At 39.0% G+C, this 24,848-nt stretch overlaps 1 protein-coding gene across 2 annotated transcripts in view; it reads right to left on the bottom strand.

Annotated features, from left to right (window-relative positions):
- Positions 1–1,010: 1,010 nt before the first annotated feature.
- Positions 1,011–24,848, bottom strand: part of ASXL2 (ASXL transcriptional regulator 2) — a 113,718-nt gene continuing 89,880 nt past the window's right edge. For both annotated transcript variants that reach the window (XM_055540741.1, XM_055540742.1), the window contains 5 exons: positions 24,458–24,621; positions 19,277–19,373; positions 15,495–15,600; positions 12,336–13,044; positions 1,011–8,831 (listed from right to left, as the gene is read on the bottom strand). In XM_055540741.1, the coding sequence (XP_055396716.1) occupies positions 6,354–8,831; positions 12,336–13,044; positions 15,495–15,600; positions 19,277–19,373; positions 24,458–24,621 (3,554 nt within the window). In that variant the 3' untranslated portion in view covers positions 1,011–6,353. The remainder of the gene's footprint in view (positions 8,832–12,335; positions 13,045–15,494; positions 15,601–19,276; positions 19,374–24,457; positions 24,622–24,848) is intronic.

Here is a 24,848-nt window from a genome sequence, read left to right as displayed (position 1 = left end):
AACTGTTAGTTGAATAAGTTGAAAATAAGATGAAGTATCTTTACTGATATACTGAACAGAATGACTTTCTCAATATTGGTATTACCAAGAGATTTCTTTAAATTTCTATTAATCTCTAGATCTTCAAATGATAGTTGTCAAAAGGAGGTCAATTTTATCAACCTGGCTCACTTCCACACTGAATTCTCATGCAGGGGCAATGCCCCTTTTCTTTCTTCCTGTTTTGCCACTGTGCTTTGCTCAGTGCCTCAAAGACCTCTATTTCATAGTTCATTTACTCTTATTAAATTTCATATATTACTCCTTGAGCTCTGAACTAGACACATGCTATACGGTTACTCCTTTAGGAAAGCCTTTTACATGACTGCTTTTACCTTTGCTTAACTAGAACTTTAGCACAGTGCTTCGCACATAGGTGTTCAAAAGATATTCGAACATCATGATTATGTACAGAAACAACTAGAAAACACTGTGAAATTTGACTTGTGGAGACCACTCTTGGTTAACTAGTGGTAAAAAGCAATGAACACAGGTTTCTAAGACTCTGTGATGTAAATAAAGGAAAACTGGGGATCCAATTTGAAGCTGTGTTCTGGTGTATTGCTTTCTCAGTCAACTGCAGCCCTGTGATATAAAGGAAAGCTGGGGATCCAATTTGAAGCTGTGTTCTGGTGTATTGCTTTCTCAGTCAACTGCAGTCCTTGAGGTCCTATGTCACTACCTGAATATGAATTTTACTTCCCATGAGGTAGGTAGGAATAACACTAAGTATGCATTAGAAATGGGGGGGGGGAGGGGCATGGCACATTTTTATAAACGGTTATCATGAATTGGTTCACACACTTTGAAATATTTCCCCTTCATTCTTCTCTACCAAATATGGGAATTATGAGGCGGCACATGTTCCCTGAGGATTTTTTCCTTTAGAAATAGTGTTTTTTCAGCACAAGATTTAGTGCTGTTCTCTTAGGCGTCTATTTTCAACATGTTTGGGCAACCCTATGTATGAGTTTTCAATTTTTTTTTTTTTTTTAAATAATAAGGCTGTCTATTAGGAAAACATTCTCGGGACTTCCCTGGTGGTCCAGTGGTTAAGACTCTGCACCCTGAATACAGGGAGCATGCGTTTTATCCCTGGTCAGGAAGATAAGTATGCCCAAAGCAGCATACTCCTTTAAGTATTTTATGTATCTTAATTTCCAAAAATTACAATTTTTCACCACAGCAATTATGGGGAGAACTAGTAAACTACAATTAAGTATTTCATAGGTCATTAAGATATATTCTTCAAACTCTGACCTTACTTCCTTTCAGGTCACCAATAAAGCTATATATTATTCATTTTTTTTTTTTTTTTCCGACTCTCTGTGTATTATTCATTTTTAAAGAATGGGCTATATATCTTTATTTCCAACGACTGACTAGGTATCCTCCTGCTCCTCAGTCATATCCTAGAACTTTGTATTTACAATCTCAAAATAACTTCTGGAGAGCAGGACTCCAGGTTATCTCTAGGTATGTGGTTAACCTCTCCTCTAATATTTGGCTTAGTCTTCATTTCCATAAACATATTTCTTGGCATTAGGAAGAGCAACATTCAAGTTTTCTTAGCCCTTCTATCTCCAGATCAATTGGAAAAGACATAAAACTGGCTATGAAATTCACTTCTCAAAGAAGGAAAACAATGATTTCTATTATCTTCACAAGATTATTTCTTCATGTAAACCCTATGGCCTGAAGGTGGTAGCAGAGAATGTTAATGAATTATTATCACTGTGGAAAAACAAAAACCTACTTCCCCCCTTACAGGTATTTTCTTATCATTCTTTGTCTTAGAAGCATACATTAAAAAAGAATGCACTGTGTTTTGACTTTCCCAGCAGTAGGTGGTTAGGAGAGAAAACAAATTCAAGGGTGAGAGCACAAAGACAGACAGCTTGGGAGGATGTAACATTTAATAATTCACTAGAGTTCTGAAAGAAACACACTACCCTGATTTATCACAAATTTCTCACTTTACTCTCTCCTGTGCAATCTGTTGGTAATCTTAGTATAAGGCAACAACTGAGGGCCCTCACCCACACCACGTTCACATGGATGTCAGACCTCAAGATGCATCAAAAACTCCACGGTTGTTCATTTTCACTTTAATTATCTTTTACTTAATAATAAAATGAAAAATAAGAATATATGAATACATACAATCTATATACATATATTTATTGCAAATACTTAAAATTCTTATGTAAAATGATTTTTCTATACTTGTGAAAAAATATGTTTTTAAATGGTGTTGACACCAACTTCTCTGTACATACCCTCAATTCCAATGTTAACAATTCCTTTAAAAAGGCAAAAGACACAAAAGTTTAGCATTTACCAAACCAGTCTCTACAAACCTTTAAGCCAGAAGGAAAAAAAATAGCTTGTGGTAAATAAGTCAATTTTCTTTTAAAATAAAAAATAAACTCCAAAACTTCCCCTTATTGCTTTTTTTTTTTTTTTTTTGGGGAAATAATCTGAGTATCTTTGAGTAACTTTCTTTGAAATAATTTGTGCCTTAACAGTGAGGTCCTACATTAAACATACCTTATATGAGAAATTCAAAGTCTTCCACTGTCACTTTTTACATAGATATTAAAATATATATTACTTAAAATATATTACTGGAAAGCTATTTTTTAAAATTGATCTTTAATAGTTGTATCAAATGTAAAGCATTAAAAAAAATAAAGTAACCAAGAATCTATGAAGCTCTTCAACTTTAGGAACTGTTGTACCTATTGTTCTCGAAATTTCAATAGGTTACGTAGGTATTGAAACACGGTAGGAAAGATCCCTGCTTATTACCATATTTCTCAGAGTCTCTTTGGACTATTCTACGAATTGAGCTGAAAGCTACCCTTGGCCAAGTTTTTTTTTTTACTTAGCATATTGTTGTAATGAAATGGGGAGACTTCTCTCCTTGCTGTGAATTGAAATCCCTAGGTTGCAGAGAAAACCCTAGTACTGCTTACTGACAGAGCTCTAAACAGTGATGTCATGACCAGAGAAGACCCCCTCATTTTAACAAATAATTTCACCAAAGAGTCCTTCAGGACTCTTAGGTGAAGAAAGGCAGTAAGAAATCAGGATGGTAAACTATCTGATTATGAATGAGTTCATGCCTTCAGCTGGAAGGCAATAAGGTCTTCTTCTGGCTATTTAAATTTGTGATATCTACACTGTGTGCCTTCCCAGCCCGTAAGTATGCTTCCCCGCCGCAAGAAAAATTTCCCGTCTGCCAGGTCCAATATTTTAAAAATGTTACACGGGGTGCTACAGACAGCTTCAGTATCTTCAACATGGGTTATTATGTAGGGCAAACAACTTCAGGTTATTTGGCTTTTTTTCTGTTTAATAGGAGGAAGAATTTTAATTAAAAAAATCTTTAAGATTCAGGGAGCCTTCTCTACTAGAAAACTTAGAATATTCGTCAGTGAGACTGAGGTGATAGATACATCATTAATGCCATCTCCCCAAGGTGACCCGCCAAAGTGGAAGGTTATCTGAAGGCAGAGAAGATACCCTGGAGGCATCAGCATCAGGCAGCACGCCTGACTAGTCACTGGAAATAGTGCAACTTAATACCATAAAAATAAGCTGAGCACTTATTAGACACATTCCAGACTGAACGGAAAGGTAAAGTAACTGAAAACCTAAGATTAAAAACTGCTTGAAAGGTACTGGGATATGATATTCTAGTAATGTAAAGGTTTTCTTGTTCCTACTGCTTCGTTTTTGAAAGAGCCAGATTCTAATTTTTGTTCTTTCAGCTCAGTCAGCATTGTAAGATGACCTTCTACCTGACACCACTGTTTTGAAACAAACTGATAAACAGACTGCATTCAATTTTGTACCAATCTAACAGAATCTATTTTCTCATTTAGCCAAGATTGAGGCAGTGCACTTAGCTGATGATTACTATTAGCTGGGGATTATTTGTAAGGAGAATCTGGTGAACTGTACTGCTTAGGGCCTCTCTTCAAGGGCCTGGGTCAAGATGAATAGGCACGATATGGTTTGCTCTCTAAATGGACCTGAAAATCCCTGATGCCTTTCCTCCTTTCCTGGTTAGTCTGTCCATCCTTTGATGAAGAGAACCATGGAGGAGAGACTCTATGGTAGGAAAGGCGTGAAGAAAAAAAATCATTTTGAAAATCCAAATTGATTGTTACAAGTTCACCGTAGGGTCAGTTCTCAAACAGTCAACCACTGCAGGCAGGCAGGCTATCCCTCAGTCCTGCCACTAAAGTGGGGAGTGAGAAAGCTGGGAATAGAGAATTTTAACTATCAACAGGTCTTTTAAACACCCCTTGGGATTACCCAGGGCACTGACAATTTGAGAACAGAACCATGGTTTTTGATTTCTACTGGTTACTGGCTGGAGAACTTGCTCCTTATCCCTGGATCCTTGCAGATTTCTTATCTGTTAGCTATGTGTGTGCTGGAAGAAAAAGGGAAGCTAGAAGAACATTAAATTGTCTTGGCTGAAATAGAACACAGATGTTAATCCTCTATTTGCTTTGAACCATAAAAAACTCAGAAACAAAAAACAGAAGTAAATAGTTTCTTGTGGGGTTTTAAAGTATTAAGAGTGTATGTATAACTTGAGAGGTGAGATAGGGAGGGGTGGGTAGTACAATGGGGGCAAAGCTAAGATTATTACTACTTTCCCCTATTTGGAATGTGACTTAATTAAGGAGTTTAAACTGTTCTGCATTTTGTATATATCACATCCTGAATATTAAGCACGACGACGACTGTGCTAGGTGGCACAAATACATGTCCTTTACACACATGAAATTAGGAGATTTGAAATCAATATGCAAACGATGCACACTGACAATCCCCAACTTTTTAATACCAAATTCTGGTAAATTGTAGATTTATTTTCATGTTCTTTAACCATGACTTAAACACATGTATTCAAAAATTCTTCATTTACGAGAGACAGGATTCAACAAAAAGGAAACCAAAAAAAAGAACAAACAAAAATTTGGAGCTGATTTCTCTTCCTTTCTAGATGTTTCCTTAGTCATTCACTAAAGACCCTTTACATTAGAAACTTCTAATGTGTAGACAGCAGTAATCCAAAACAGGGGACATGTTTTCTAAAATAGGAAAATAGGAAAAAGTGTCTGACTTTTACAATGTGTATGCCACACATATCTGTTCAAAGTAATATAATTAAGATGATTTCCATGCTCCTCAAATGCCTGGGAGGTCAAAACAGATAAAACAGCATGGGGCAAATGTGGTTTAATGAGGTTTTTCTACCTGTAGATACAGCTGACTGTAGAACATTAGGTAACAGGTTGGAGAGAATGGGGGAGAGAGAGGGGCTACTTTGTTTCTAGTGTTAAAATTGTCTTCCAAAGTTCCTTAAATTCAGTTCAGAAATTTCTGCACCTTAACTCCACTTACCCAACAAAACACCCTATCACTGACACTTCTCTGTTAATTTTCTACTAGTATTTCAAACTTGTTTGTAAGCTCCCATGAATGACTGAATCCTCAGAGATTATTGCTGGAATCACTGCCCTGCACAGGGGATGGTGACCTGAGGGGTCTAGTGAGGCAACTCTCTCTTCAGGGCAAGAAGTGGGAGTAGGGAATGGCAGGGATTCATAGACCGCAAGCAGAACGCCTGGCAACAGGACTGGGCTGTGGAAACCAAGAACCAACGCAGAACTTTCAGAGTCAGAAACACTAACTATGAAATTAATGCCTTATCAAAAATAACAACTGGAGCAGGTTCCACCTAGGTAAAGGGAGTGAGTAAACCCTCAATCTAAATTCTGCAAAGCCTGAAGAATCTATATGCAAAGCCTGCGGTCAGACTGTCAAGACATAATCAACATGAACAGTCATTTCCTCAGACCATTCCTCCACTCCTTCCTTTCCCTAGCCTCTTAGGAAAGGGCAGAAGGGAAATCACTGCCTTTTACCATGTGTGGCATTAAACTTTTCAGTCACATGAAGTGGAACAGCAATCTGAAGTCAAAGTAATACATCATTACCTAAACACCTGGAAAAATGTTAAAACAAGATGTGACATATTTACATGATTTTGTAAGTGCAAACTTGTCACAAATTCACAAAGTCTTGCTTGACTTGTACTATACAAGGTGCTCTTTCTCTAAAATGTAAGATCTGTACTCTGTGTTCCTGATTAAGCAACACTTGTCTCTTAAGACAACTGAAACTGAAACCTAGTTTATTTCTATGATTCCAAAAGAATGGCAAAAACCACATCTGTCAACCCTTCCCCATTCCTGTCTCCTTTACAGAGAGCTCTCCTTCTGATCTCATTACCGAACAACAAGGCAGGAGACACAGAGTTTGGAGGGGCCAATGCAATCGTCGTGGCAGAAGGCTCCGCAGCCCTTGCACATGATCATGGCTTTCAACCGGCAGTAACACTTGGAAGGTGTGTCCTCTACGCTGCTCTCCTCAGGGAAGGCCTGAACAGGAATGGTCTGGCCGCGGCTGCCGGCATTCACGGCCTGGCTGGCAGGGATGGCTGTGACAGTCACTGAAAAGGACATGACATCACCAACACTGCTAGACACCTGACTACAGTCGGGCATCCCCGGGACAGAGGAGTTACGGTCCATGTCTGATGAGGTGGAGACGTTGATCATGCCTCTGTAGCTTGGCCCGATCTGTGTGGGGCTCCCGTACAGCTTTGGGGTTTGCAGTGGTGGGAGGAGGAGAGATTGATGGGTAGGACTGTCTGCAGGCAGAGGAAGAGATGTAGAATTGAAAAGCTCTGGGCTGCTCCGCATGGTCTTACCTCTCACTGCATGAGCCATCTGCTTCTGTGCTGCCTGAATAAAATCTCTGGCTAGGGTCTTCTCGTCAAAGGTTTGGCCTCGAGTGAACAGGTAATTCTCCTTACTTAAAGGGGTTTGCTCAGGCACTGGTGTCTCTGCCTTCACATTCTTTTTAGCTGAACAGTCACTGGTGGACAGGGTTTCACTACTGTGGGGTCCTGAACTTGCATCACACTTGCCAGAACTCTGAGAAGCCTGTGGCTCCTCCTTTACCAGGACAGATTCTTGCTCATCACCAGTACTTTCCTCGTCAGTATCATCTTCCTTCCCGCTGCTACTATCTCCTGCTGCATTTTTACAGTCTGTGTATCCCATTTTCAAGGCCTCAGTGGGGCTACTCAGACAAAATCGGTCTTCGGGGTTCACAGAATGGGTCCTCCTAAAGCTCTCTGAACCCCGGCCATAGGTGGAAATATTAAGTAAGTAGTGACCTGCCATCGCAGGCTTGGATGTCCTTCTGCCAGCAAAACCCAGCATGAACCTCTGGCTTGTGGAAATGTCCTCTAACGGGAAACCTGAGTGAGTCAAGTTGAACTGTGAGGGCTGCACAAATGAGAGAATGTTCTGCCTCCGAACCCTCTGGCTGAGAGTCTGAAGAATCTGATCTTGGGTGGCCTTACTGAGTCCTTCTTGGTACTGGTGTGTGTCAATGCCAGAGTCCCTTAGATCCTTACCTGAAAAGAGCTGCAGGGGTCTTGGAACCTGGGGGAGCTGCTTACTTTGCAAAGTTTTACCCAGGTGCTGTGCAGCTGGATGGGACTGTCTCTCATGAACTTCCTCTCTGGTGCTGTTCTCTGTCACGCTGGTACCTACGAGTGCTCCTACTCCCTTCTCCTCTTTTGTAGTGAGTGGAACAGTTTTCATTTCAACTTTGGTAAGAGGTTTAGGCAGAATTTGCTCCATTGGAACATCTTTGCCCTGCAGCAGCTGAGTTACCAAAGGATTATTAGCAGGGATACTAGAGCTTGGCCTTGAAATGGGTCCATTCATATGTGAAGAAGTTCCCGGAGTTTTAAGGCTAGAGGCTGCCGGCAAAGTGCTCAAGGATGGAGCTGATCCGGTAGGCGCTGTGGTTACACTGACCTGGGGCACAGGGAGCTTCTCTAAAGTGGCTGTTGTTAACAGAGATGTTAAAGGGGAGGTGGTTGTATCCACTGAGGCGCTAGCACTTATCTCTGCTGAGGCCGGAGGATTTGGGGCAGTCTTACTAGAACCTGCTTTAGGCTCCATTGCGCCAGTGGCTGCAAAATGAACAGGCGAGGCACCCATGATCAGAGCAGGATCTGCTGGAGCTGGAGGTGCTTTCTCCTGCCTACCATTACTGGGCCCTTGGGGCTGGCTGAGAGAGGCCACCATGCCTGTTGCCCTGGGGGGATTTAGTTTTTCATTACTTAATTTTCCTAAAGCTGGCGGGAGTGCATGAATGTGGGCTGGGGAGGGGACACCTGCGCATGCTCCACCGAAGGCAGATGTGGGAGGCACTGAGGGGGTTTGCTGTAGTTGTGCTCCAGGGCCACTATGAGGCTGTGGCTGGCCTGCGGTCCGGGTCTCAGACTGGGGCTGAGTGTCTGGCCCAGCGGGTAAAAGCTCTCTCGTACCTCCCCTGCTTCCAGTTCCTGCCAGTTCCAGTGTGGGGCCCTTGCCGGGCTCACTGACTCTGTCTGAGTCAGGATCCCCTCCTCTAGCAGTTCTCCTTTCACCCCCCTCCCCTGGACCCTGTCCACCGCCTGGGCCAGGTCCTGGAATGGTCCCTCCAACTGAGGCGGCAGCAGCGGCTGCGGCGGCGGCGGCGGCAGCGGCCCTCTGTGCTTTGACAAGCTGGGCTTTTGCTTTGATGTCTGCAAGGGTTCTGGCTCCTGTTCTGTTAGGACTAGTGATGGAGATTGGAAAACGAGCCCTGGGAGAGACCTGCGATGTAGGAAACGGCATGGGAGAGATTCTGGAGACCGGGATCTGAAAGAATTAAGGGAAAAAAAAAACAACAGAGCTTAGCTTTCTTTTATAAGAGTAACAAAACTTAATTAACACAAATTCTGAGAATAGGGTGAACACTATCACAAGGACGGAAGGCCTGTGACTAAGAGACCAATCCATGGAGACAGCCACACGGGTCCGTCTCTAGGGTCTTTTCACCCCCTCTTCTGGTGCCAAAGACTCTCCTCTGTTGACATTCACTCCCACCCAGTCACAAAGCTCTTTTCTCAACACAATTCTGTCTTAATGTCACTACTACTCACAACAGCTGATCATTTAAGATACAGACCTTTCTATGATATCTGTATTTTAAAATATGCGTAAAAGCAAGAAAAAAGAAACAGAAAAAATAAAGTAGCACACTATTGTTGCTGTTTAGTCATGAAGTCATGTCCATCTCTTTGCAACCCCATGGACTGCAGCCCACCAGGCTCCTCTGTCCATGGGATTTCCCAGGCAAGAATACTGGAGTAGGTTGCCATTTTCTTCTCCAGGGGGGTCTTCCCAATCCCGGGATCAAAAACCTGTGTCCCCTGCATTGGCAGGAGGATTCTTTACCACTGAGCCACCTGGGAAGCCTGTCTTTCATTTCTTGGCTTTACATGAGGTCCAGGGAAAATTTCTTGTTCTCTTTTACACACTCACACATGTACAGCTAAGCATACAGGCTGAATTATCTCAAATTACAGAGGCCTCTGGATAGCACCAGAAGAAAGACAATGTGTAACCCACCCCACCCACCCAAGAGGGAGTACATACATATTGTCTATACTGTGAACCGAAGTCATTCTCACCGCCTGCTGGCATTATATTTATTTGTGGAGCTTTAAAAAAATATATGTGCTCTAAGTCCTATCCCTAAAATTAAACATGAGAACTCCCAAAGAAAAAATGCATTTCTAAAAACCTTGTGAGGAGATTCTGAATGTTAGGTCTGAAACCACTGATTTTCATATCATAAAATATATTTAAAAAGACTCTGACTTCTGTTCAAAACAACACTTTGAAATCTATTGGAATGCATCAGAATGCACCAATCTTAAACCTTCTAATAGTTGGTAAAGTTAAAAACAGAAAATAATGGTTACAGATGTTCTAGGGCATTTAACTAAAAAAATTAAGTCACTGAGCCCAAAGATAATGCATCTTTCTGGAACTCCTTAATTGAGAATAATAAAGTCACTAAGGATTTTGCATTACTGGCAATACTCATTTCTGAAAAGGTCAGCAGTCCTGAAAAATTCTCTCTTATTCAGAAGTTAGACCTATGGGATTGTATAACACTTGTCATAAAGCCCACATATTTCTCATCTTGAGATATACTGACCCTCTATCTCAAAGTTTAATCTATTTTACATCCAACTGCACACAGTATTTTATAAGCTGCCCAGAGTAAAGTCGTTATTACCCCTTAGTAATACCATCTGGAACAGACAATTAATAGGGAGAAAAAACAGATGAAACTAGAAAATTAAAAACAAGAAAGTAAAAAGCACAGGTGTTTAGAGGAATCATATATAGGATTAGAAACAAACCATCTTACATCAGAATAACCTTGAGAATAACAACATATCCAGCACAATAAATATCTATCATAATGACTAAAAATCATCAATAACATGTTGATGAAATAAGGATAATCCTTCAAAGTGGTTAAAATAAAAATTCTTAATGCTTAAAAATAATTTCAGTCATTTATGTAATTAGTCCTATTACCTGTTTATGTAGAATAAATGACATGTAATACTTTTTTTTTTTTTTTAATTATGAAAACCACACAAGGTTTCTAGGCATTGATAACAATTCCAACAACTTAACTTACTGAGAAGCCCTCTCCTTGTATAGAAAAGGAATAAAGGAATTAGATTCTTTCTGTTATAACTGTATACTGAATGGAAAATATACAATGTATGCCTGAGTTTTCTATCTCTCTCTGTAGAGAGATATATATATATGTATATATTTTATATTATATATATGTAGGATAGATACATGTGCATATATAATTTCATACAATAAGACATTCATAATAAAATTCAAATTTTGTTTTTCTACTTAAGTTTTGTTTAAAAGATTTGTTCTAAATTACATTAAGCTTTGTCTCAGAAAAAGGGATTTGGATAAGGTCTAAGGTAAGAGAGTTATAATACTAAAGTCACTTCTGCTAGAAAGCTCTGAAATGAGGAAGGAGTTAAAAAAAAAAGGAAAAAAGTAACATAAATTTGGTCGCAAAAGATTTAAGTTTTCATTGCAGAGCCTCTTTGGATTAGCAGAAAGATGTGGAAACAGAAATGATGGTTCCTATCCAGCGTCATTTATATAAAGTAAAACCTAAACTGTAACTCAGCTCTCAGGTCTAGAGATAAGAAGCTTAAAAGAAAGGCTTCTCGTATTTTTAAAGAAGAATAGTAAGTGATTATTATAAAATGAAAATCTCCAGCAAAGCATGAGAATGTATGCTAATGGTAGAAAAATATCAAAAAAAGGAAAAGGAAAAAGGAGATTCCGGAGTGCTGAAACCACAAAATTTAAAATTAAGAACAGCATAGTATTAGTAAAAAGAAGCAAAATGGAGAGGAATCTTATAGTGCATGAAACAGGTCAAGTACTTCTAATGGAGTATTTCAAGGGTTATTTCCAGTAGGACTTCAGTTCACCTAAGTTAAATTTAAAACGGGAAAAAAGTATTTCTATTTGGCTTATTTTTTAACTTATATTCCAATGTGAATGAATAATATCCAGTGCCAGAGTTCATGCAGACACAATAATACTTATAAATACTATTAATAAAAAAATTAAATCAATAAATATGATTAATGAAGAATGAACTGAAAACTGATGCTAGGCACAAGACCAAGTACACACAAAGGTAGTGACACTGCTACAGAAATTTAAAAGATCTTGATACACAGCAATGTGTGGCTAAAGCACAAGGTAATCACATATCCAAAGCAGCAGAGCTTAGCAAGGCTATACCATCTTACAGTCCCTCAAGGACCAGTGGAGATTCATGGCAGCCACACACAGACAGAACTAAAAGGGAGTTCAGACCCTCAAAACATCAAATCAGTTATGGCAGCAAGAAAAGGGTCAAGGTACACTTAAACATCATGGCTCTTGATAAAAAGATACATGATCTCTTACATCAATGACCTCCTCCTGTTTACTATTATACTTACAGAATACATTCCATAATTGTCTTAAAATACAAGAGTAGCCAGCAGGGAGGGTGGGTGGAAGTGGATTACATTAGATTCTCAGATATTTGAATAAGTATTCAAATCCCAATAAAGATTTGTAAGGATGCACTTCTAAATGCCTGTTTCTTAATAATTTTACTCATATATGACCATGGTTACACACATATCAAATACATACCACTGCTTCCACATTAAGAAACATCACAAACACTTGAAATTTAGTAGGCAAAACCAAAAACTTGTTCAGACCATCTTTCTTCTTCAATTCTTCCTGCTTTCTTACCTTGAGAGGTGGTACTCTCCGCACCTGGAACCTGTCCCCTCTACTGAGAAAGGGCTGTGGGGAGACTTGAAATGGCTGCTGGTGCTGGCGATGCTCAGTGACACGCGGCCTTTTCTCCCAGCTTGTCGGGGCCTCTTCTTGGGTGAGAGATTTCCTCTTGAGGCTTTCTGGGCTGTGATCAGCCAGAGTTGATGGAGGCTCTTTCATAGTTGTCTCCTGGGGACCTGCTTCTACTGTGGGCTTCATTACTATTGTTTCTACCCCAGGACTCTTGGGTTTGCTCAGGGAAGTAACTAAAGCTTCCTGGCTTTCATTTTTATTATAATTTGAAGCTGTAGTGAGATGATTCTCTTTCTCAGATTCCTGTTCAGCAGAGGCAACTGGCTTTTGCTCCACAAGAGCCTCATCCTTCGGGCACTTGATGGGAGGAATGCTGCTAAGCTCATTTGTATTGGTAGCTGGGGAAAGAAGGGGCTCTGTGGAGTGTGGCTGCGTCTTATCTTGGCTTTCACGCTCTTCTTTTCTGACTGGTGATGGCATCTGCAGTACTTCCTCTTTAGATTCTAACTGGGGAATTACTGGGACTACACTGACAGGCGAGGCCTCTGAAGGAAGCGTCGATTTTGGTTGCTCAGCTGGGGTTTTCTTTACTTTGGGATCATTGGGTGAAGCTGTCAATTTCTTTGAATCTTCAAGACTCAGGCCAGAACTAAAGGGTGGAAGAAAAAAATACTGTAGTTGAGAAATCGCCTATGTTATTGAATATATTATGAGATAATGTATATGGCAATATCTGGAAGAACCTGTGATACTTAGTAATCTATATATTATCATCACTATTATTAATATTAGTGAAAGGTCTGGAGCTAGAGCACGTAGATTCAAATCCTGGCTCTGATACCTACTATCCATGTGATATTAAGTAAGTGAGTAGCCTCTTTGTCTCAGTTTCTTTAGCAGTGTTGCTGTTCAGTCGCTAAGTCATGTTTGTCTCTTCGCGACCCCATGGACTGCAGCATGTCAGGCTTTCCTGTCCTTCACTATCTCCCAGAGTTTGCTCAAATTCTTGTTCATTGAATTGGTCATACTATCCAACCACCTCATTTCTTTAATAGTACATTGAGGCTAATCACTTCACAGTGTTGCTAGGATGAGTAACTAATGCATGCAAAGTACTTAGAACAGTGTACCGAGGACATAATAAAACCTCAATGTAATGTTAATTATTATTATTATTACTTCTGCTTACAAAGGAGCTACATTGTCTAGAGGCACGCACCACAGACTTCCCACAGAGAAGTGAAAGAAGCCCAAGACCCATGTCCCCTAGGATTGTGGGTTTGGACTGTAATCAGCTTGGATAGCAAGGAGATCAAACCAGTCCATCCTAAAGGAAATCAGTCCTGAATATTCACTGGAAGGACTGATGCTGAAGCTGAAGCTCCAATACTTGGCCACCTAATGCGAAGAACTGACTCACTGGTAAAGCCCCTGATGATGGGAAAGACTGAAGGCACCTGGAGAAGGGGACAACAGAGGATGAGATGGTTGGATGGCATCACCGACTCAATGGACATGAGTTTGAGTAAGCTCCGGGAGTTGGTGATGGACAGGGAAGCCTGGTGTGCTGCAGTCCATGGGGCTGTAAAGAGTCAGACACGACTGAGCGACTGAACTCAACAGCTTTGTTCTGAAGTACCCGTAGAAAGGCTGGCCCAAGAAATCTAAGGAAACCAGAGGAGACAGTAGGAGAGCTGACTAATTTCCAGAGGTTGAAAATGAAAACTGAATTTTTGGAAAATCTGTTTAAATTTCACTCGGTATAGCTCTAAAATTCTGAGATTAAATGCCTCTGAGCTATCCTGGGAATGAAGGCCAAATAGGACTTCCTGGCTAACAGCTAGACTACCCTGGAGGGTTCACTACAGATTTCCCCTAATGTCTCAGAATACTGTACAAGTAAAAGTAAGATAGTCCTCTTTGGTGACTTCAAATAATCAGTCTTGTACCCCTGAGATGGAATGGCTAAGGACAGATTTGTACAGTAATCAAATGTAGTCCTCCCCAAAAAGCTGGTAGAAAGTAACAGCTAAAAACAGAAAGACCCAAGAATGGCTGTAACGCTTGGAATGAACAATATTTATAGAATAACTGCCACCTGTGATCATGGTCTAAATGTATTCACTTTGATTTCTGTAGAACAGCTCAAAGCTCACACCAAGAAGGTAAAAAAATCAGTGTACTGGGCTCTTCATTTCATTAAGAATCACTTCTGAAATGACCACAAAGGGGATAAGGACTGGGAGATAAGGAAAAGAGCCGTTTGTTCTCAAGCTGTGATTATGGAGTATCCTTAAAGGTTGCCATTAGGTATACATAAGGAAAGAAGAGAAACTAACAGACAATTAAGACTCTGGGTATTCAATTCTATTTCAAACAATACAGCTCCACTGTCATCTATTAAGTGTTCCCATTAAGTTTTTTTTTCCTGGGGGTGGGGGCAGATGCTTTGTGGCTTGTGGGATCTTAGATCCCCAATCAGGGCTTGAACTTGAGTCATCGCAGTAAAAGTGCTGAGTGCTAACCACTGGACTGCTAGGGAATTCCTCCCATTAAGATTCTGTTAAGGAAAAAACAAGACTCAGACTACAGTGCCTTGAGAAAAGGGTCTGTATCTTGATTGAGCTATGTGAATCTCCCAGAGTGTCTTTTAGAGAAGAAAGGCTGTTTAATTACATGTTGAATATTATGGCATGTATTATAGGATTCCTTAGTGATTCTGGATAAGTTATCCTATTGTGGGATAACTGCCTACAGTTAAAAAAAAAAAAAGTATAGAACTTCTGTATTCTTATATATTAAAAAGTTACTGGAAAAAAAGCCAATCTATCCAAAGAAAGGACTCTAATTCAAGAAAATAAAATCTTTTCTTTTTTTTAAGAAACCATACCATCTATAATGGCAATGTGTTAAGAGTTCAAGATTATGAGAAATCCAATTCTGTGTACCTAAGGATTATAAGAAGAAAAAATTTTCTTGGTAAAAAAATTTGAAGAAAATTGCAGACTAGATTTTCTGGGAAGGTAGTTAGATGAAGTAACACATGACATATATATAGGAATTAACAGATTTGGTTTACAAAACCTGTCTTGATATTACCTCTGACCATAGTAGCTTTCAAAGAATTGTTCTTTCCACGGCTCTACTTTTTTCTCCTTCTCAATCTCTTGTCGAATTCTCACCTGCATCTCCGGTGTAAACTCACCTACAATGTACCAGAAAAAAGAGATGTTCAATAGGAATGTGTTGTTTGCAGCTTTCCACTACTGGCAAATCATGATAGAGTCATGAAGGAGTAATATTATCATGTGAAAGTAACAGAAATCTCCCCAAATTCCTCACTGTAAGGGAGAACTCTGTAAGTGCCATAAGTTGAAACATACACACTTGCATCCCACCCCATGTAGTTTCCAGTACTCAGCTGAGTTTAAGTGGGCTTTTTCTCTGGATTTTCCTTGTATCACTCCCTTCCAAATACTCCCTATAGATTTTTTATAAACTTTTTTCCCCACTGGAAAAACGAGTCATATGCTTTTGGTAAACAATGACACTGAACATTTTATTATTTAAGTTTTATTTAATGTAGGAGACCTGGGTTTGATCCCTGGGTTGGGAAGATCCCCTCGAGAAAGAAAAGGCTACCCACTCCAGTATTCTGGCCTGGAGAATTCCATGGACTGTGTAGTCCGTGGGTCGCAGAGAGTCAGACACAAATGAACGACTTTCGCTTTCACTTTCTCTGAGACAACTTGTATTTTAGGCCTTTTAGCTTTAACAGCATAATGAACACCTATAGCCCTGCTTAAAAGACATTTTGAGGTTCCAGTGAAAAGGTAGAGAGCTATTTTTGGAGTTGTCAGTTTTCTAATTGTTCCAGAAACTGTATGAGTCTAGTGCCCTAGCAACAAGACACTCAATATGCCAAAGACTCAGCTGCTCTGAATATGCCATTTATTTTCATATACTACCAACCACATCTTAATCTTTCCCACTCCATCAGTAGAGAACAATGAATGTGCTTGGTAGGCCATCTTAAAACCTGTTCCTGAGACAGGCTGCTGCTAAGTCACTTCAGTCGTGCTGTTTCCTGGTAATTCTCTAATACCCAGGACATCAAAGAATAAGTGGAAAGAGTATATTTGAAGTATAAGACCTCTTAGGTCTTAGAAGTATAAGAAGAAGGGAAGGAAAAGTGTTAGAGGACATCTAATACTTATCATTGCTGCTGCTGCTAAGTCACTTCAGTCATGTCTGACTCTGTGCGACTCCATAGACGGCAGCCTACCAGGCTCCCCCGTGCCTGGGATTCTCCAGGCAAGAACACTGGAGTGGGCTGCCATTTCCTTCTCCAATGTATAAAAGTGAAAAGTGAAAGTGAAGTCACTCAGTCGTGTCCGACTCCTAGTGACCCCATGGACTGCAGCCTACCAGGCTCCTCTGTCCATGGGATTTTCCAGGCAAGAGTACTGGAGTGGGGTGCCATTGCCTTCTCCGAATACTTATCACAGTCTTGGGCATATGAGTGGAAGAAGAGGTATTTAGCCATCAGAATCCACCTAGAACTTCTGTTTTTTGGTTGTGTCTACTGGGCTTAATAGAAAGAGGGATAAATAATACTGAACTCTGTTCACATGTGTACAGTGTTCAAAGTTTTTGCTACTCATAAAATATGATAGCATGTATAGGTATAGCAGTGACTGCTCATATTAAAAAAAGTAACATAATAATAGAGGTAGCACTGTTTATAATATCTACTTTAAAAAGTTGGGGAGTAGGGAACATAAATCTAAATTATTCTTAAAAAAAAAAAAAGTACTGGTAACAGATATGTTTTAAAGTGCTCAAGTGATTCTGACTCCTTCAGAAAAATGGGGTCTCTGTTCATGGAAATCGTCAAGAGAAAGGTCAAAAGTAATCAGTAAATGATCCCTTCTACACAGTTGTAGTGATCACTTCTATAACAACTATAATGAAAAATACAGATATTAATTAGCTGGTCAATTAGCTCCATCAGTGATCTGACAAAAAATGAGCAATGAATAGCATTCCCAGTGCTCCCCTTATAACTGTATTTATTTTAAAGCTTCTCACACTTGTTTTCACAAAGCTAATTCCTTGGCACAACCTCCCATAATTTTCAAGTGTATTTTGTATTCTATGTGTACTGACACAGTGACACACACAGTAGTTGAAATAAAAATTATACAGTCACATACTATAAAACTACAGTCATCAAAACAGTATGGTACTGGCACAAAAATAGAAACACAGATCAATAGAACAGGATAGAAAACCCAGAAATAAGCCCATGCTGTGCTATGCTTAGCTGCTTAGTCATGTACGACTCTTGTGACCCCACAGACTGTAGCCTGTCAGGCTCCTGTGTCCATGGGATTCTCCAGGCAAGAATATTGGAGTGGGTTGCCATTTCCTTTTCCAAAGCTCATGATGCTACTGCTAAGTCGCTTCAGTTGTGTCCGACTCTGTGCGACCCCAGAGACGACAGCCCACCAGGCTCCCCCGTCCCTTGGATTCTCCAGGCAAGAACACTGGAGTGGGTTGCCATTTCCTTCTCCAAAAGCTCATGCACCTATGATCAATTAATCTATGACAAAGAAAGCAAGATTCCACAATGTTGGAAAGACAGCCTCTTAAACAAATGGTGCTGGGAGAACTCGACAGTTACATGTTATATGTGGAACCCAAAAAGAAATGATATAAATGAACTTAGAAACAGATTCACAAACTTTGAGAACCAGCTTATGATTGCCAGGGGGAAGGGACAGTTAGGGACTTTGGGAAGGTCATGTACACTCTGCTATATTTAAAATGGATAACCAACAAGGACCTATTGTATAGCATACGGAACTCAATGTTTTGTGGCAGACTGTATGAGAGAGGAGTTTGGGGGAGAATGGATATGTGTATATGTATGGCTGAGTCCTTTCTCTGTTCAGCTGAAACTAACACAACATTGTTGATCAGCTATACCCCAAAACAAAATAAAAAGTTTAAAAAAAAAATAGTCAGTGGCTTTAATAATGGCTGAACATTAGAATCACTTGGGGAAAAAAATTAAACAAAAAACCCCCACTGAAACTCCACGCAAAACAAAAACTGAGAGTGAGGCCCAGATGTCAGTATAAAAAAAATACCACAAGTGAGTATAATGAGCAGTCAGGCTTAAGAACTGCTAATAGTGACTGATAATTACATGCTATGCAAACACAGTCAATTACTCTTTTTATGCTTTATAATTTACCCTCTGTAAAACCGTTAGATCAGAATTAGAAACATGGCAAACCAATGACCACAGTTAGTAATTCTTGGTCATAATTTGTATTTATTAAAGCACTCTAGCTGCCACTGAACTGTACACCTCAAATAGGTGAATTTTATAGTACATAAAACATTTCTCAATAAAATAGATTTTTTAAAAGTTCTTAGTAATTCTTTTTACTGTTAGTTTCATTGATATGGGGCAGTGAGAAAGAAGTTATCTCACTGTTTACCAAACCATGATTCATAATGCCATGAAATAACTCACTCTATATTCTGCTTTTTAAAATTTCAGCTGCCAGGCATGAAGCTAGAAATAATGAAACAGAATCTTTAGAAATAGGGCCTAAAAATCTGTATATTTTCAGCTTCCCAGGAAAGTTTAAACCCTTGAAGAAACATCTTGCTGAACTCCATCTGGAGCCAAACTTGGTTATGTGCTCTAGATAAAAGTCTAGCAATGTATTTCACTAGTTCTTCCCTATGAAATGTTCTGTCCTTTGCCTTCCCAAACTGGGCAAACACCTATTGAGGCTCAGAGCTGCCAATATGCCCTCCCCATGCATACACATTCTAGGAGACACATAAAGTTGAACAGTTACCTTCTGAAAGTCTTTCCTTCCAGCCTTGGGCTGCTGAAGTGAAGAACTCATTATTAAGGGCTGAGCCATTTAACTTCATCAGACCATCTGGACCAACCTGGGTCAAAGAATAAGCCACAGAAAGCTCAGGAAGAAAACCAAATGTTAACATGTGGAATTTGATGTTCCTGTCTTTTTTAGAAAAGATGTGTGTACATTAAATTTTACAGAAACAAGACTAAATCATACCATGCTGATTATGGATACTTCTATTTTATAATGTAATACTGTTTTGTTTTGTTTTTTTCTAAAAAATTTCTTTCCTGTTTATCTCTTTCTTCCTCTCAATTCTATTCCCTATTGATTAATTATACTTAAAGAATCTTCTGCAAATACATATATAAGAGGATTTTTCTAAAAGGTTCATTGTTTGTTTTCTAAAACTGTGACAAATTACACACTACTCTGAAACTTATTTTTCTTACATAATACAATGTCAAAGTGTCTCAACTGGCATAGTTTTAGTTCTACTATAATAGCTGCAGATTATTTCATTGTATGAACGTCCCTCAATTCATGTACCAATTTCCTAATCATAAACATACACTTTGTTTCCAGTGTCCTCCCATAATCAACAAAGCTGCAATAAGCATTCCAGTAAAGATGAATATACTAGTTCTTTTTATCTATGGGACAGGTTTTGAAAGCAAAGAAATATCTGTGTGTGTATATAAGTAAAGACTGTTAGATTATTTTCTAAAAAGGCTAAAACAATTCACATTTCTACTAGAAATATATGAGCACACTCCTTATCTTGTCAACAAGAGATATTAACACACTATTTAACTTCTACCTATTAATGAGTTTGAAATGATAAAAATTTCCTTTATCCTGACTACTAGTTTTATCTGTCTTTCTGGTTGTTTACTGACTACTTAGATTTGCCATCTAGTGAAAGGCTAATTCCTATCATCTGCTCATTATTCAATAAGGCTCCTTATCTTTATTTTGTGAGAATCTTTTGCATGTTTACTTTTGCACAGTAAAACAGCCACATAATTTGAAGGTATTTCCTTCATTTGTCTACTGACTTGATTTGTGATGTCATGCCAAAAGGTTTTAAGATTCTTCTTTACACTTGCAATTTTATTAACCGCCATTCTCTCAAAGGTAACATCTATATTCCTACCAGAACCCCTATGCAGATTCTTCATTAATAAAATGATTTTAAAATTTATATGGAAAACTGAGAGGGGAACTGCCTTTCTAATTACTAAACATACCACGCAAAGTCACTACAATCAAAACACTTATTACTAGCATTAGAGTGAACAAAGAAATAAGTGAAAGAGAAGACTGCCTATAAATACATACTGCATGTAAATAGTAGAATATATAACAAAGATGGTAATTCAAACTGAGAGCAAAAGGATGGTTATATAAACATGTAGTGCTGGAATAGCTGGCCATCTAGTCAGTAGAAAATAAAGCTGAACCACAATTTCAGAGCACTATAAAAAATATTCTTGATGGATTAATAGTTTAAAGTCACAAAGTTTTGAAGAAAATCTAGGTAACTATTGGGACATCTTAGGGATTAAGGAACTCAATTCACTTTACTTTCTAAATCTATCTGGGCCAGGATGATATTCCTCTGGCTCTAGAGCAGAAACTTTTTCTGTTAAAGGACAGATAGGTCATATGGCCTATAGATAGGTCATATGGCCTATAGATAGGTCATATGGCCTATAGATAGGTCATATGGCCTCTGCTGCAACAGCTTAACTCTGTTGTAGCTCTAGATAATATGCAGAAACTAACTGAAATGTCTGAATACCAATAAAACTTTATTTACAAAAACAGGCAGTGGGCTGAAATTGGCCTGCATGCTAAAAAGCTTGCTGACTGCTGTTTTGTATTCTGTAGGTTTGGCAGAGGAGTAACTGACTTTCGTATGAAAACAGGTCATTCAACATCTCCTTGAACATTCCAGTGTTGAGCAAGTTACTCCAAAACAAGTCAGTCCATTCTACAGTTTAATAGCTCTATTTTTTTTTAAGGTTATTAAAATAACCTTAAAGTTAAAACTCCAAATTTGTTTCCTGGAGAAATGAAGTTTACCTCTTCCACAGACAGACCTTCAAATGTATCTGAAGAGAGGTGTTTTAATCCACACTCCTTCCTTATTCTTTCCTCTGGTCTAAATAATGCTTTCCCTACTGTTCATTGTTGGGTACTCCATACACTGAAATATGGTGTCCAATGTTTCATGCTAATAATAACCAGAATTTTGGATAAACTCCAAATTTCATCGGACAATGAGGCAGAATCACTAAAACATTCACTAATAATTTCATTAATAAATTCCATACTCCCTGTTCTCCGATTACTGTGCCTTCCCACCACAGTAACTGAAAACAACAGTCAAACAGCCTCCTATTAAGAATACACAACAGGACTGCACGCAAAAGAAAGCTTATAAGTTCTAAGGTGCCTTTTAATTTCAAAACTGAAGATAGCAAGATCCCCTCTAACAGAGGACAAGGACCATTAGTCATAAGACAGTTCATTTTAGTCATAAGACAGTTCAAAGGAACCCACAATAAAGTTCTACAGATAGACCCTCTCTATTAGGTCTTGTGTTATTAGCCCCAACCTACAAACTTGAGTCTTTAAAAATGATGAGAGCAATATCAGGCAATAAGAGAAGTTCTTTAAAAACTCTCCCAAAACTTCAGTCTCCTTACTTGTTCTAACCAAGAACTGGGGATCCCCAAATCTGCAATTTCTCCAGGAAATGTTAAGGTAAGGAGAGCAATAGCTGGGAAGGATCCATTTTACTTCTTTTCCCTACTGCTGGTAGTACACTGACTTATCTGACTCCCCAGAAATGGAATCTGACCTTTCACACATGCTAATTCATAGCAATATAAAAACTGGTATCAATACAGTTTAGTAGAAAGATGATTTTCAGAGTAAGAAAGATTTAGTTTTGACTTTATAGTCAAATAGCTATAATGATCTGTATAGCTTACTTATAATCTCTTACTACAAACTAGAGGACATTTCTAGTTCTCTTACTATAATACAGGTAAAACAAATCTCTATCATCCTGTTTTTAAATGATTAGAAAAAAGTGAAATGCCTTACAGATTGCTTAGAACATAGTACATACTTGGAAATAATCATTAATCTTTTAAAGAAACCACAGAATTGAAAAAAACCTTACAAAATCATAATGAACCTTTTGCAGAAGAGGAAACAGAAGATCAAAAAGGAAAATGACTTGCTAGTCACTCCTCCTTCCTCGATGAAAGCCTAGGTCTTGAACCTATGCCTTATTCCTGACCAACTTAAATTTCTCTGGTCCCTGCTAAGATTCTTCCAAACCTTTCGTGTTTCTACTAGGTACCATTTAGTTTTATTAAGGAGTACAAACTATTTTGGATTTTGTTGTTGTTCAGTCACTAAGTCGCATCCAACTCTTTGTGAACCCATGGACTGCAGCACACCAGGCCTCCCTGTCCCTCACTATCTCCTGGAGTTTGCCCAAGTTCATGTCCATTGAATCACTGATTCTATCCAAACAACTCATCCTCTGCCACCCTCTTCTCCTTTTGCCTTCAACCTTTCCCAGCATCAGGGTCTTTTTCAATGAGTCAGTTCTTCACATTAGGTGGCCAAAGTATTGGAGCTTCGGCTTCAGCATCAATCCTTCCAATGAATATTCAGGGTTGATTTCCTTTAGGATATCTAGTTTGATCTCCCTGCTGTCCAAGGGACTCTCAAAGAGTCTTCGCCAGCACCACAGTTCGAAAGCATCAATTCTTTGGTGGTCAGCCTTCTTTAGGGTTCAACTCTCACATCCGTACATGACTACTGGAAAAACCACAGCTTTGACTAGACAGACCTTTGTCAGCAAAGTGATGTCTTTGCTTTTTAATATGCTGTCTAAGTTTGTCATAGCTTTCAAGAAGCAAACGTCTTCTAATTTCATGGCTGCAGTCACCATCCACAGTAATTCTGGAGCCCAAGAAGAGTATATCTGCCATTGCTTCCATTTTTTCGCCTTCTATTTGCCATGAAGTGATGAGACCAGATGCCATGATCTTGTTTGTTTAATGCTGAGTTTTAGGCGAGCTTTTTCAATCTCCTCTTTCACTCTCATCAAGAGGTTCTTTAGTTCCTCTTCGCTTTCTGTCATTAGTGGTATTATCTGCCTATGAGGTTGTTGGTATTTCTCCCAGCAATCCTGATTCCAGCTTGTAACTCATCCAGCCCGGCAATTCTCATGATTTACTCTGCATATAAATTAAACAAACAGGGAGACAATATACAGCCTTGTTGTTCTCTATTCCCAATTTGGAACCAGTCTGTTGTTCCATGTAAGGTTCTAACTGTGCTTCTTGACCCATATACAGGTTTCTCAGGAGACAGGTAAGATAGTTTGGTATTTCCATCTCTTTAAGAATTTTCCAGTCTATTGTGATCCACACAGTCAAAGGTGTTCATGTAGACAATGAAACAGAAGTATATGTTTTTCTGGAATTCCCTTGCTTTCTCTATGATCCAACGAATGCTGGCAGCTTACTTTGTACATCTGGAAATTCTTGATCCAAGTCTAAAGCCTAGCTGAAGGATTTTGAGCATAGCCTTACTAGCATGGGAAGTGAGCACAAATGGCTGGTAGTTTGAACATTCTTTAGCACTGCCCTTTGGAATTGTGATGAAAAACTGACATTTTCCAGTCCTGTGGCCACGGCTGGGTTTTTCAAATTTGCTGACATCATAAGTGTATTATTAAAGCAAAAAGTGTTTTAGAAAAGTTTAACAAAAAATGAAAATAATATTCTTAATCTCATCAAAAGATCCATTGAAACACCCCATGTAATGTCTTAAGACAATTCTTCCTTCTGAATTATACTCTGTGGATGTCTACATCCTAATATGATAGCTAGACAAATTTTATTCCAAATCCTGACATTTCTGATAAGAGGGTTCTTTTTCTTTATAAGCCTTACAGGGCCACCCAATTAAGAACACTTACCAAAAAATATTATTTTTCTTATTAATACCTTCGATATCACTTCTTTACACGTACACACAAAAACCATTTAAAAAATCTTAAGGAGTTCTAAAGGTGATGGCTGAAAGAAGCCCCAGAAGGGTTAGAAAACTGCTGATATGCTTGAAAGAACGCACCTGTCGATCCACCTCTGGAAGTAGTAAAAGCAGTCGCTGTTGGCAGTCTCCAGGAAGGACTGAAAAGGTGTGTTTGTTGATTAGCGCTCGTAGGTTTGTATTAACCAGAATGGAATCTGGCGTCTCAACATCAATCTCAGCACATTTAGTTCTCTTCATTTGCCCTGTAAAAACATGGAGAAGAATCACCTGGGCCGCCTTCACATTCCTGTTTCTTTCTAAACTATACCTTGCTCTGCAGTGCAAAAAAGTCATGGCTGTCGTTACTTTAAAATATCACACTATGAAGAAGATAACACTTAAGGTTTTTAGAAATAAACAAAGCAAATTTTGTTCATTCATAAGGGATAAAAAAAAAATATGTTATCTCCCCTGCAAAACTGGAATAAAC

The sequence above is a fragment of the Bubalus kerabau genome, chromosome 11 (genome assembly GCF_029407905.1).
Source record: "Bubalus kerabau isolate K-KA32 ecotype Philippines breed swamp buffalo chromosome 11, PCC_UOA_SB_1v2, whole genome shotgun sequence".
Classification (NCBI taxonomy): Eukaryota; Metazoa; Chordata; class Mammalia; order Artiodactyla; family Bovidae; genus Bubalus; species Bubalus kerabau.
The sequence above is the reverse complement of the archived record's forward strand: the minus strand, read 5'-3'. Positions and strand labels throughout refer to the sequence as shown.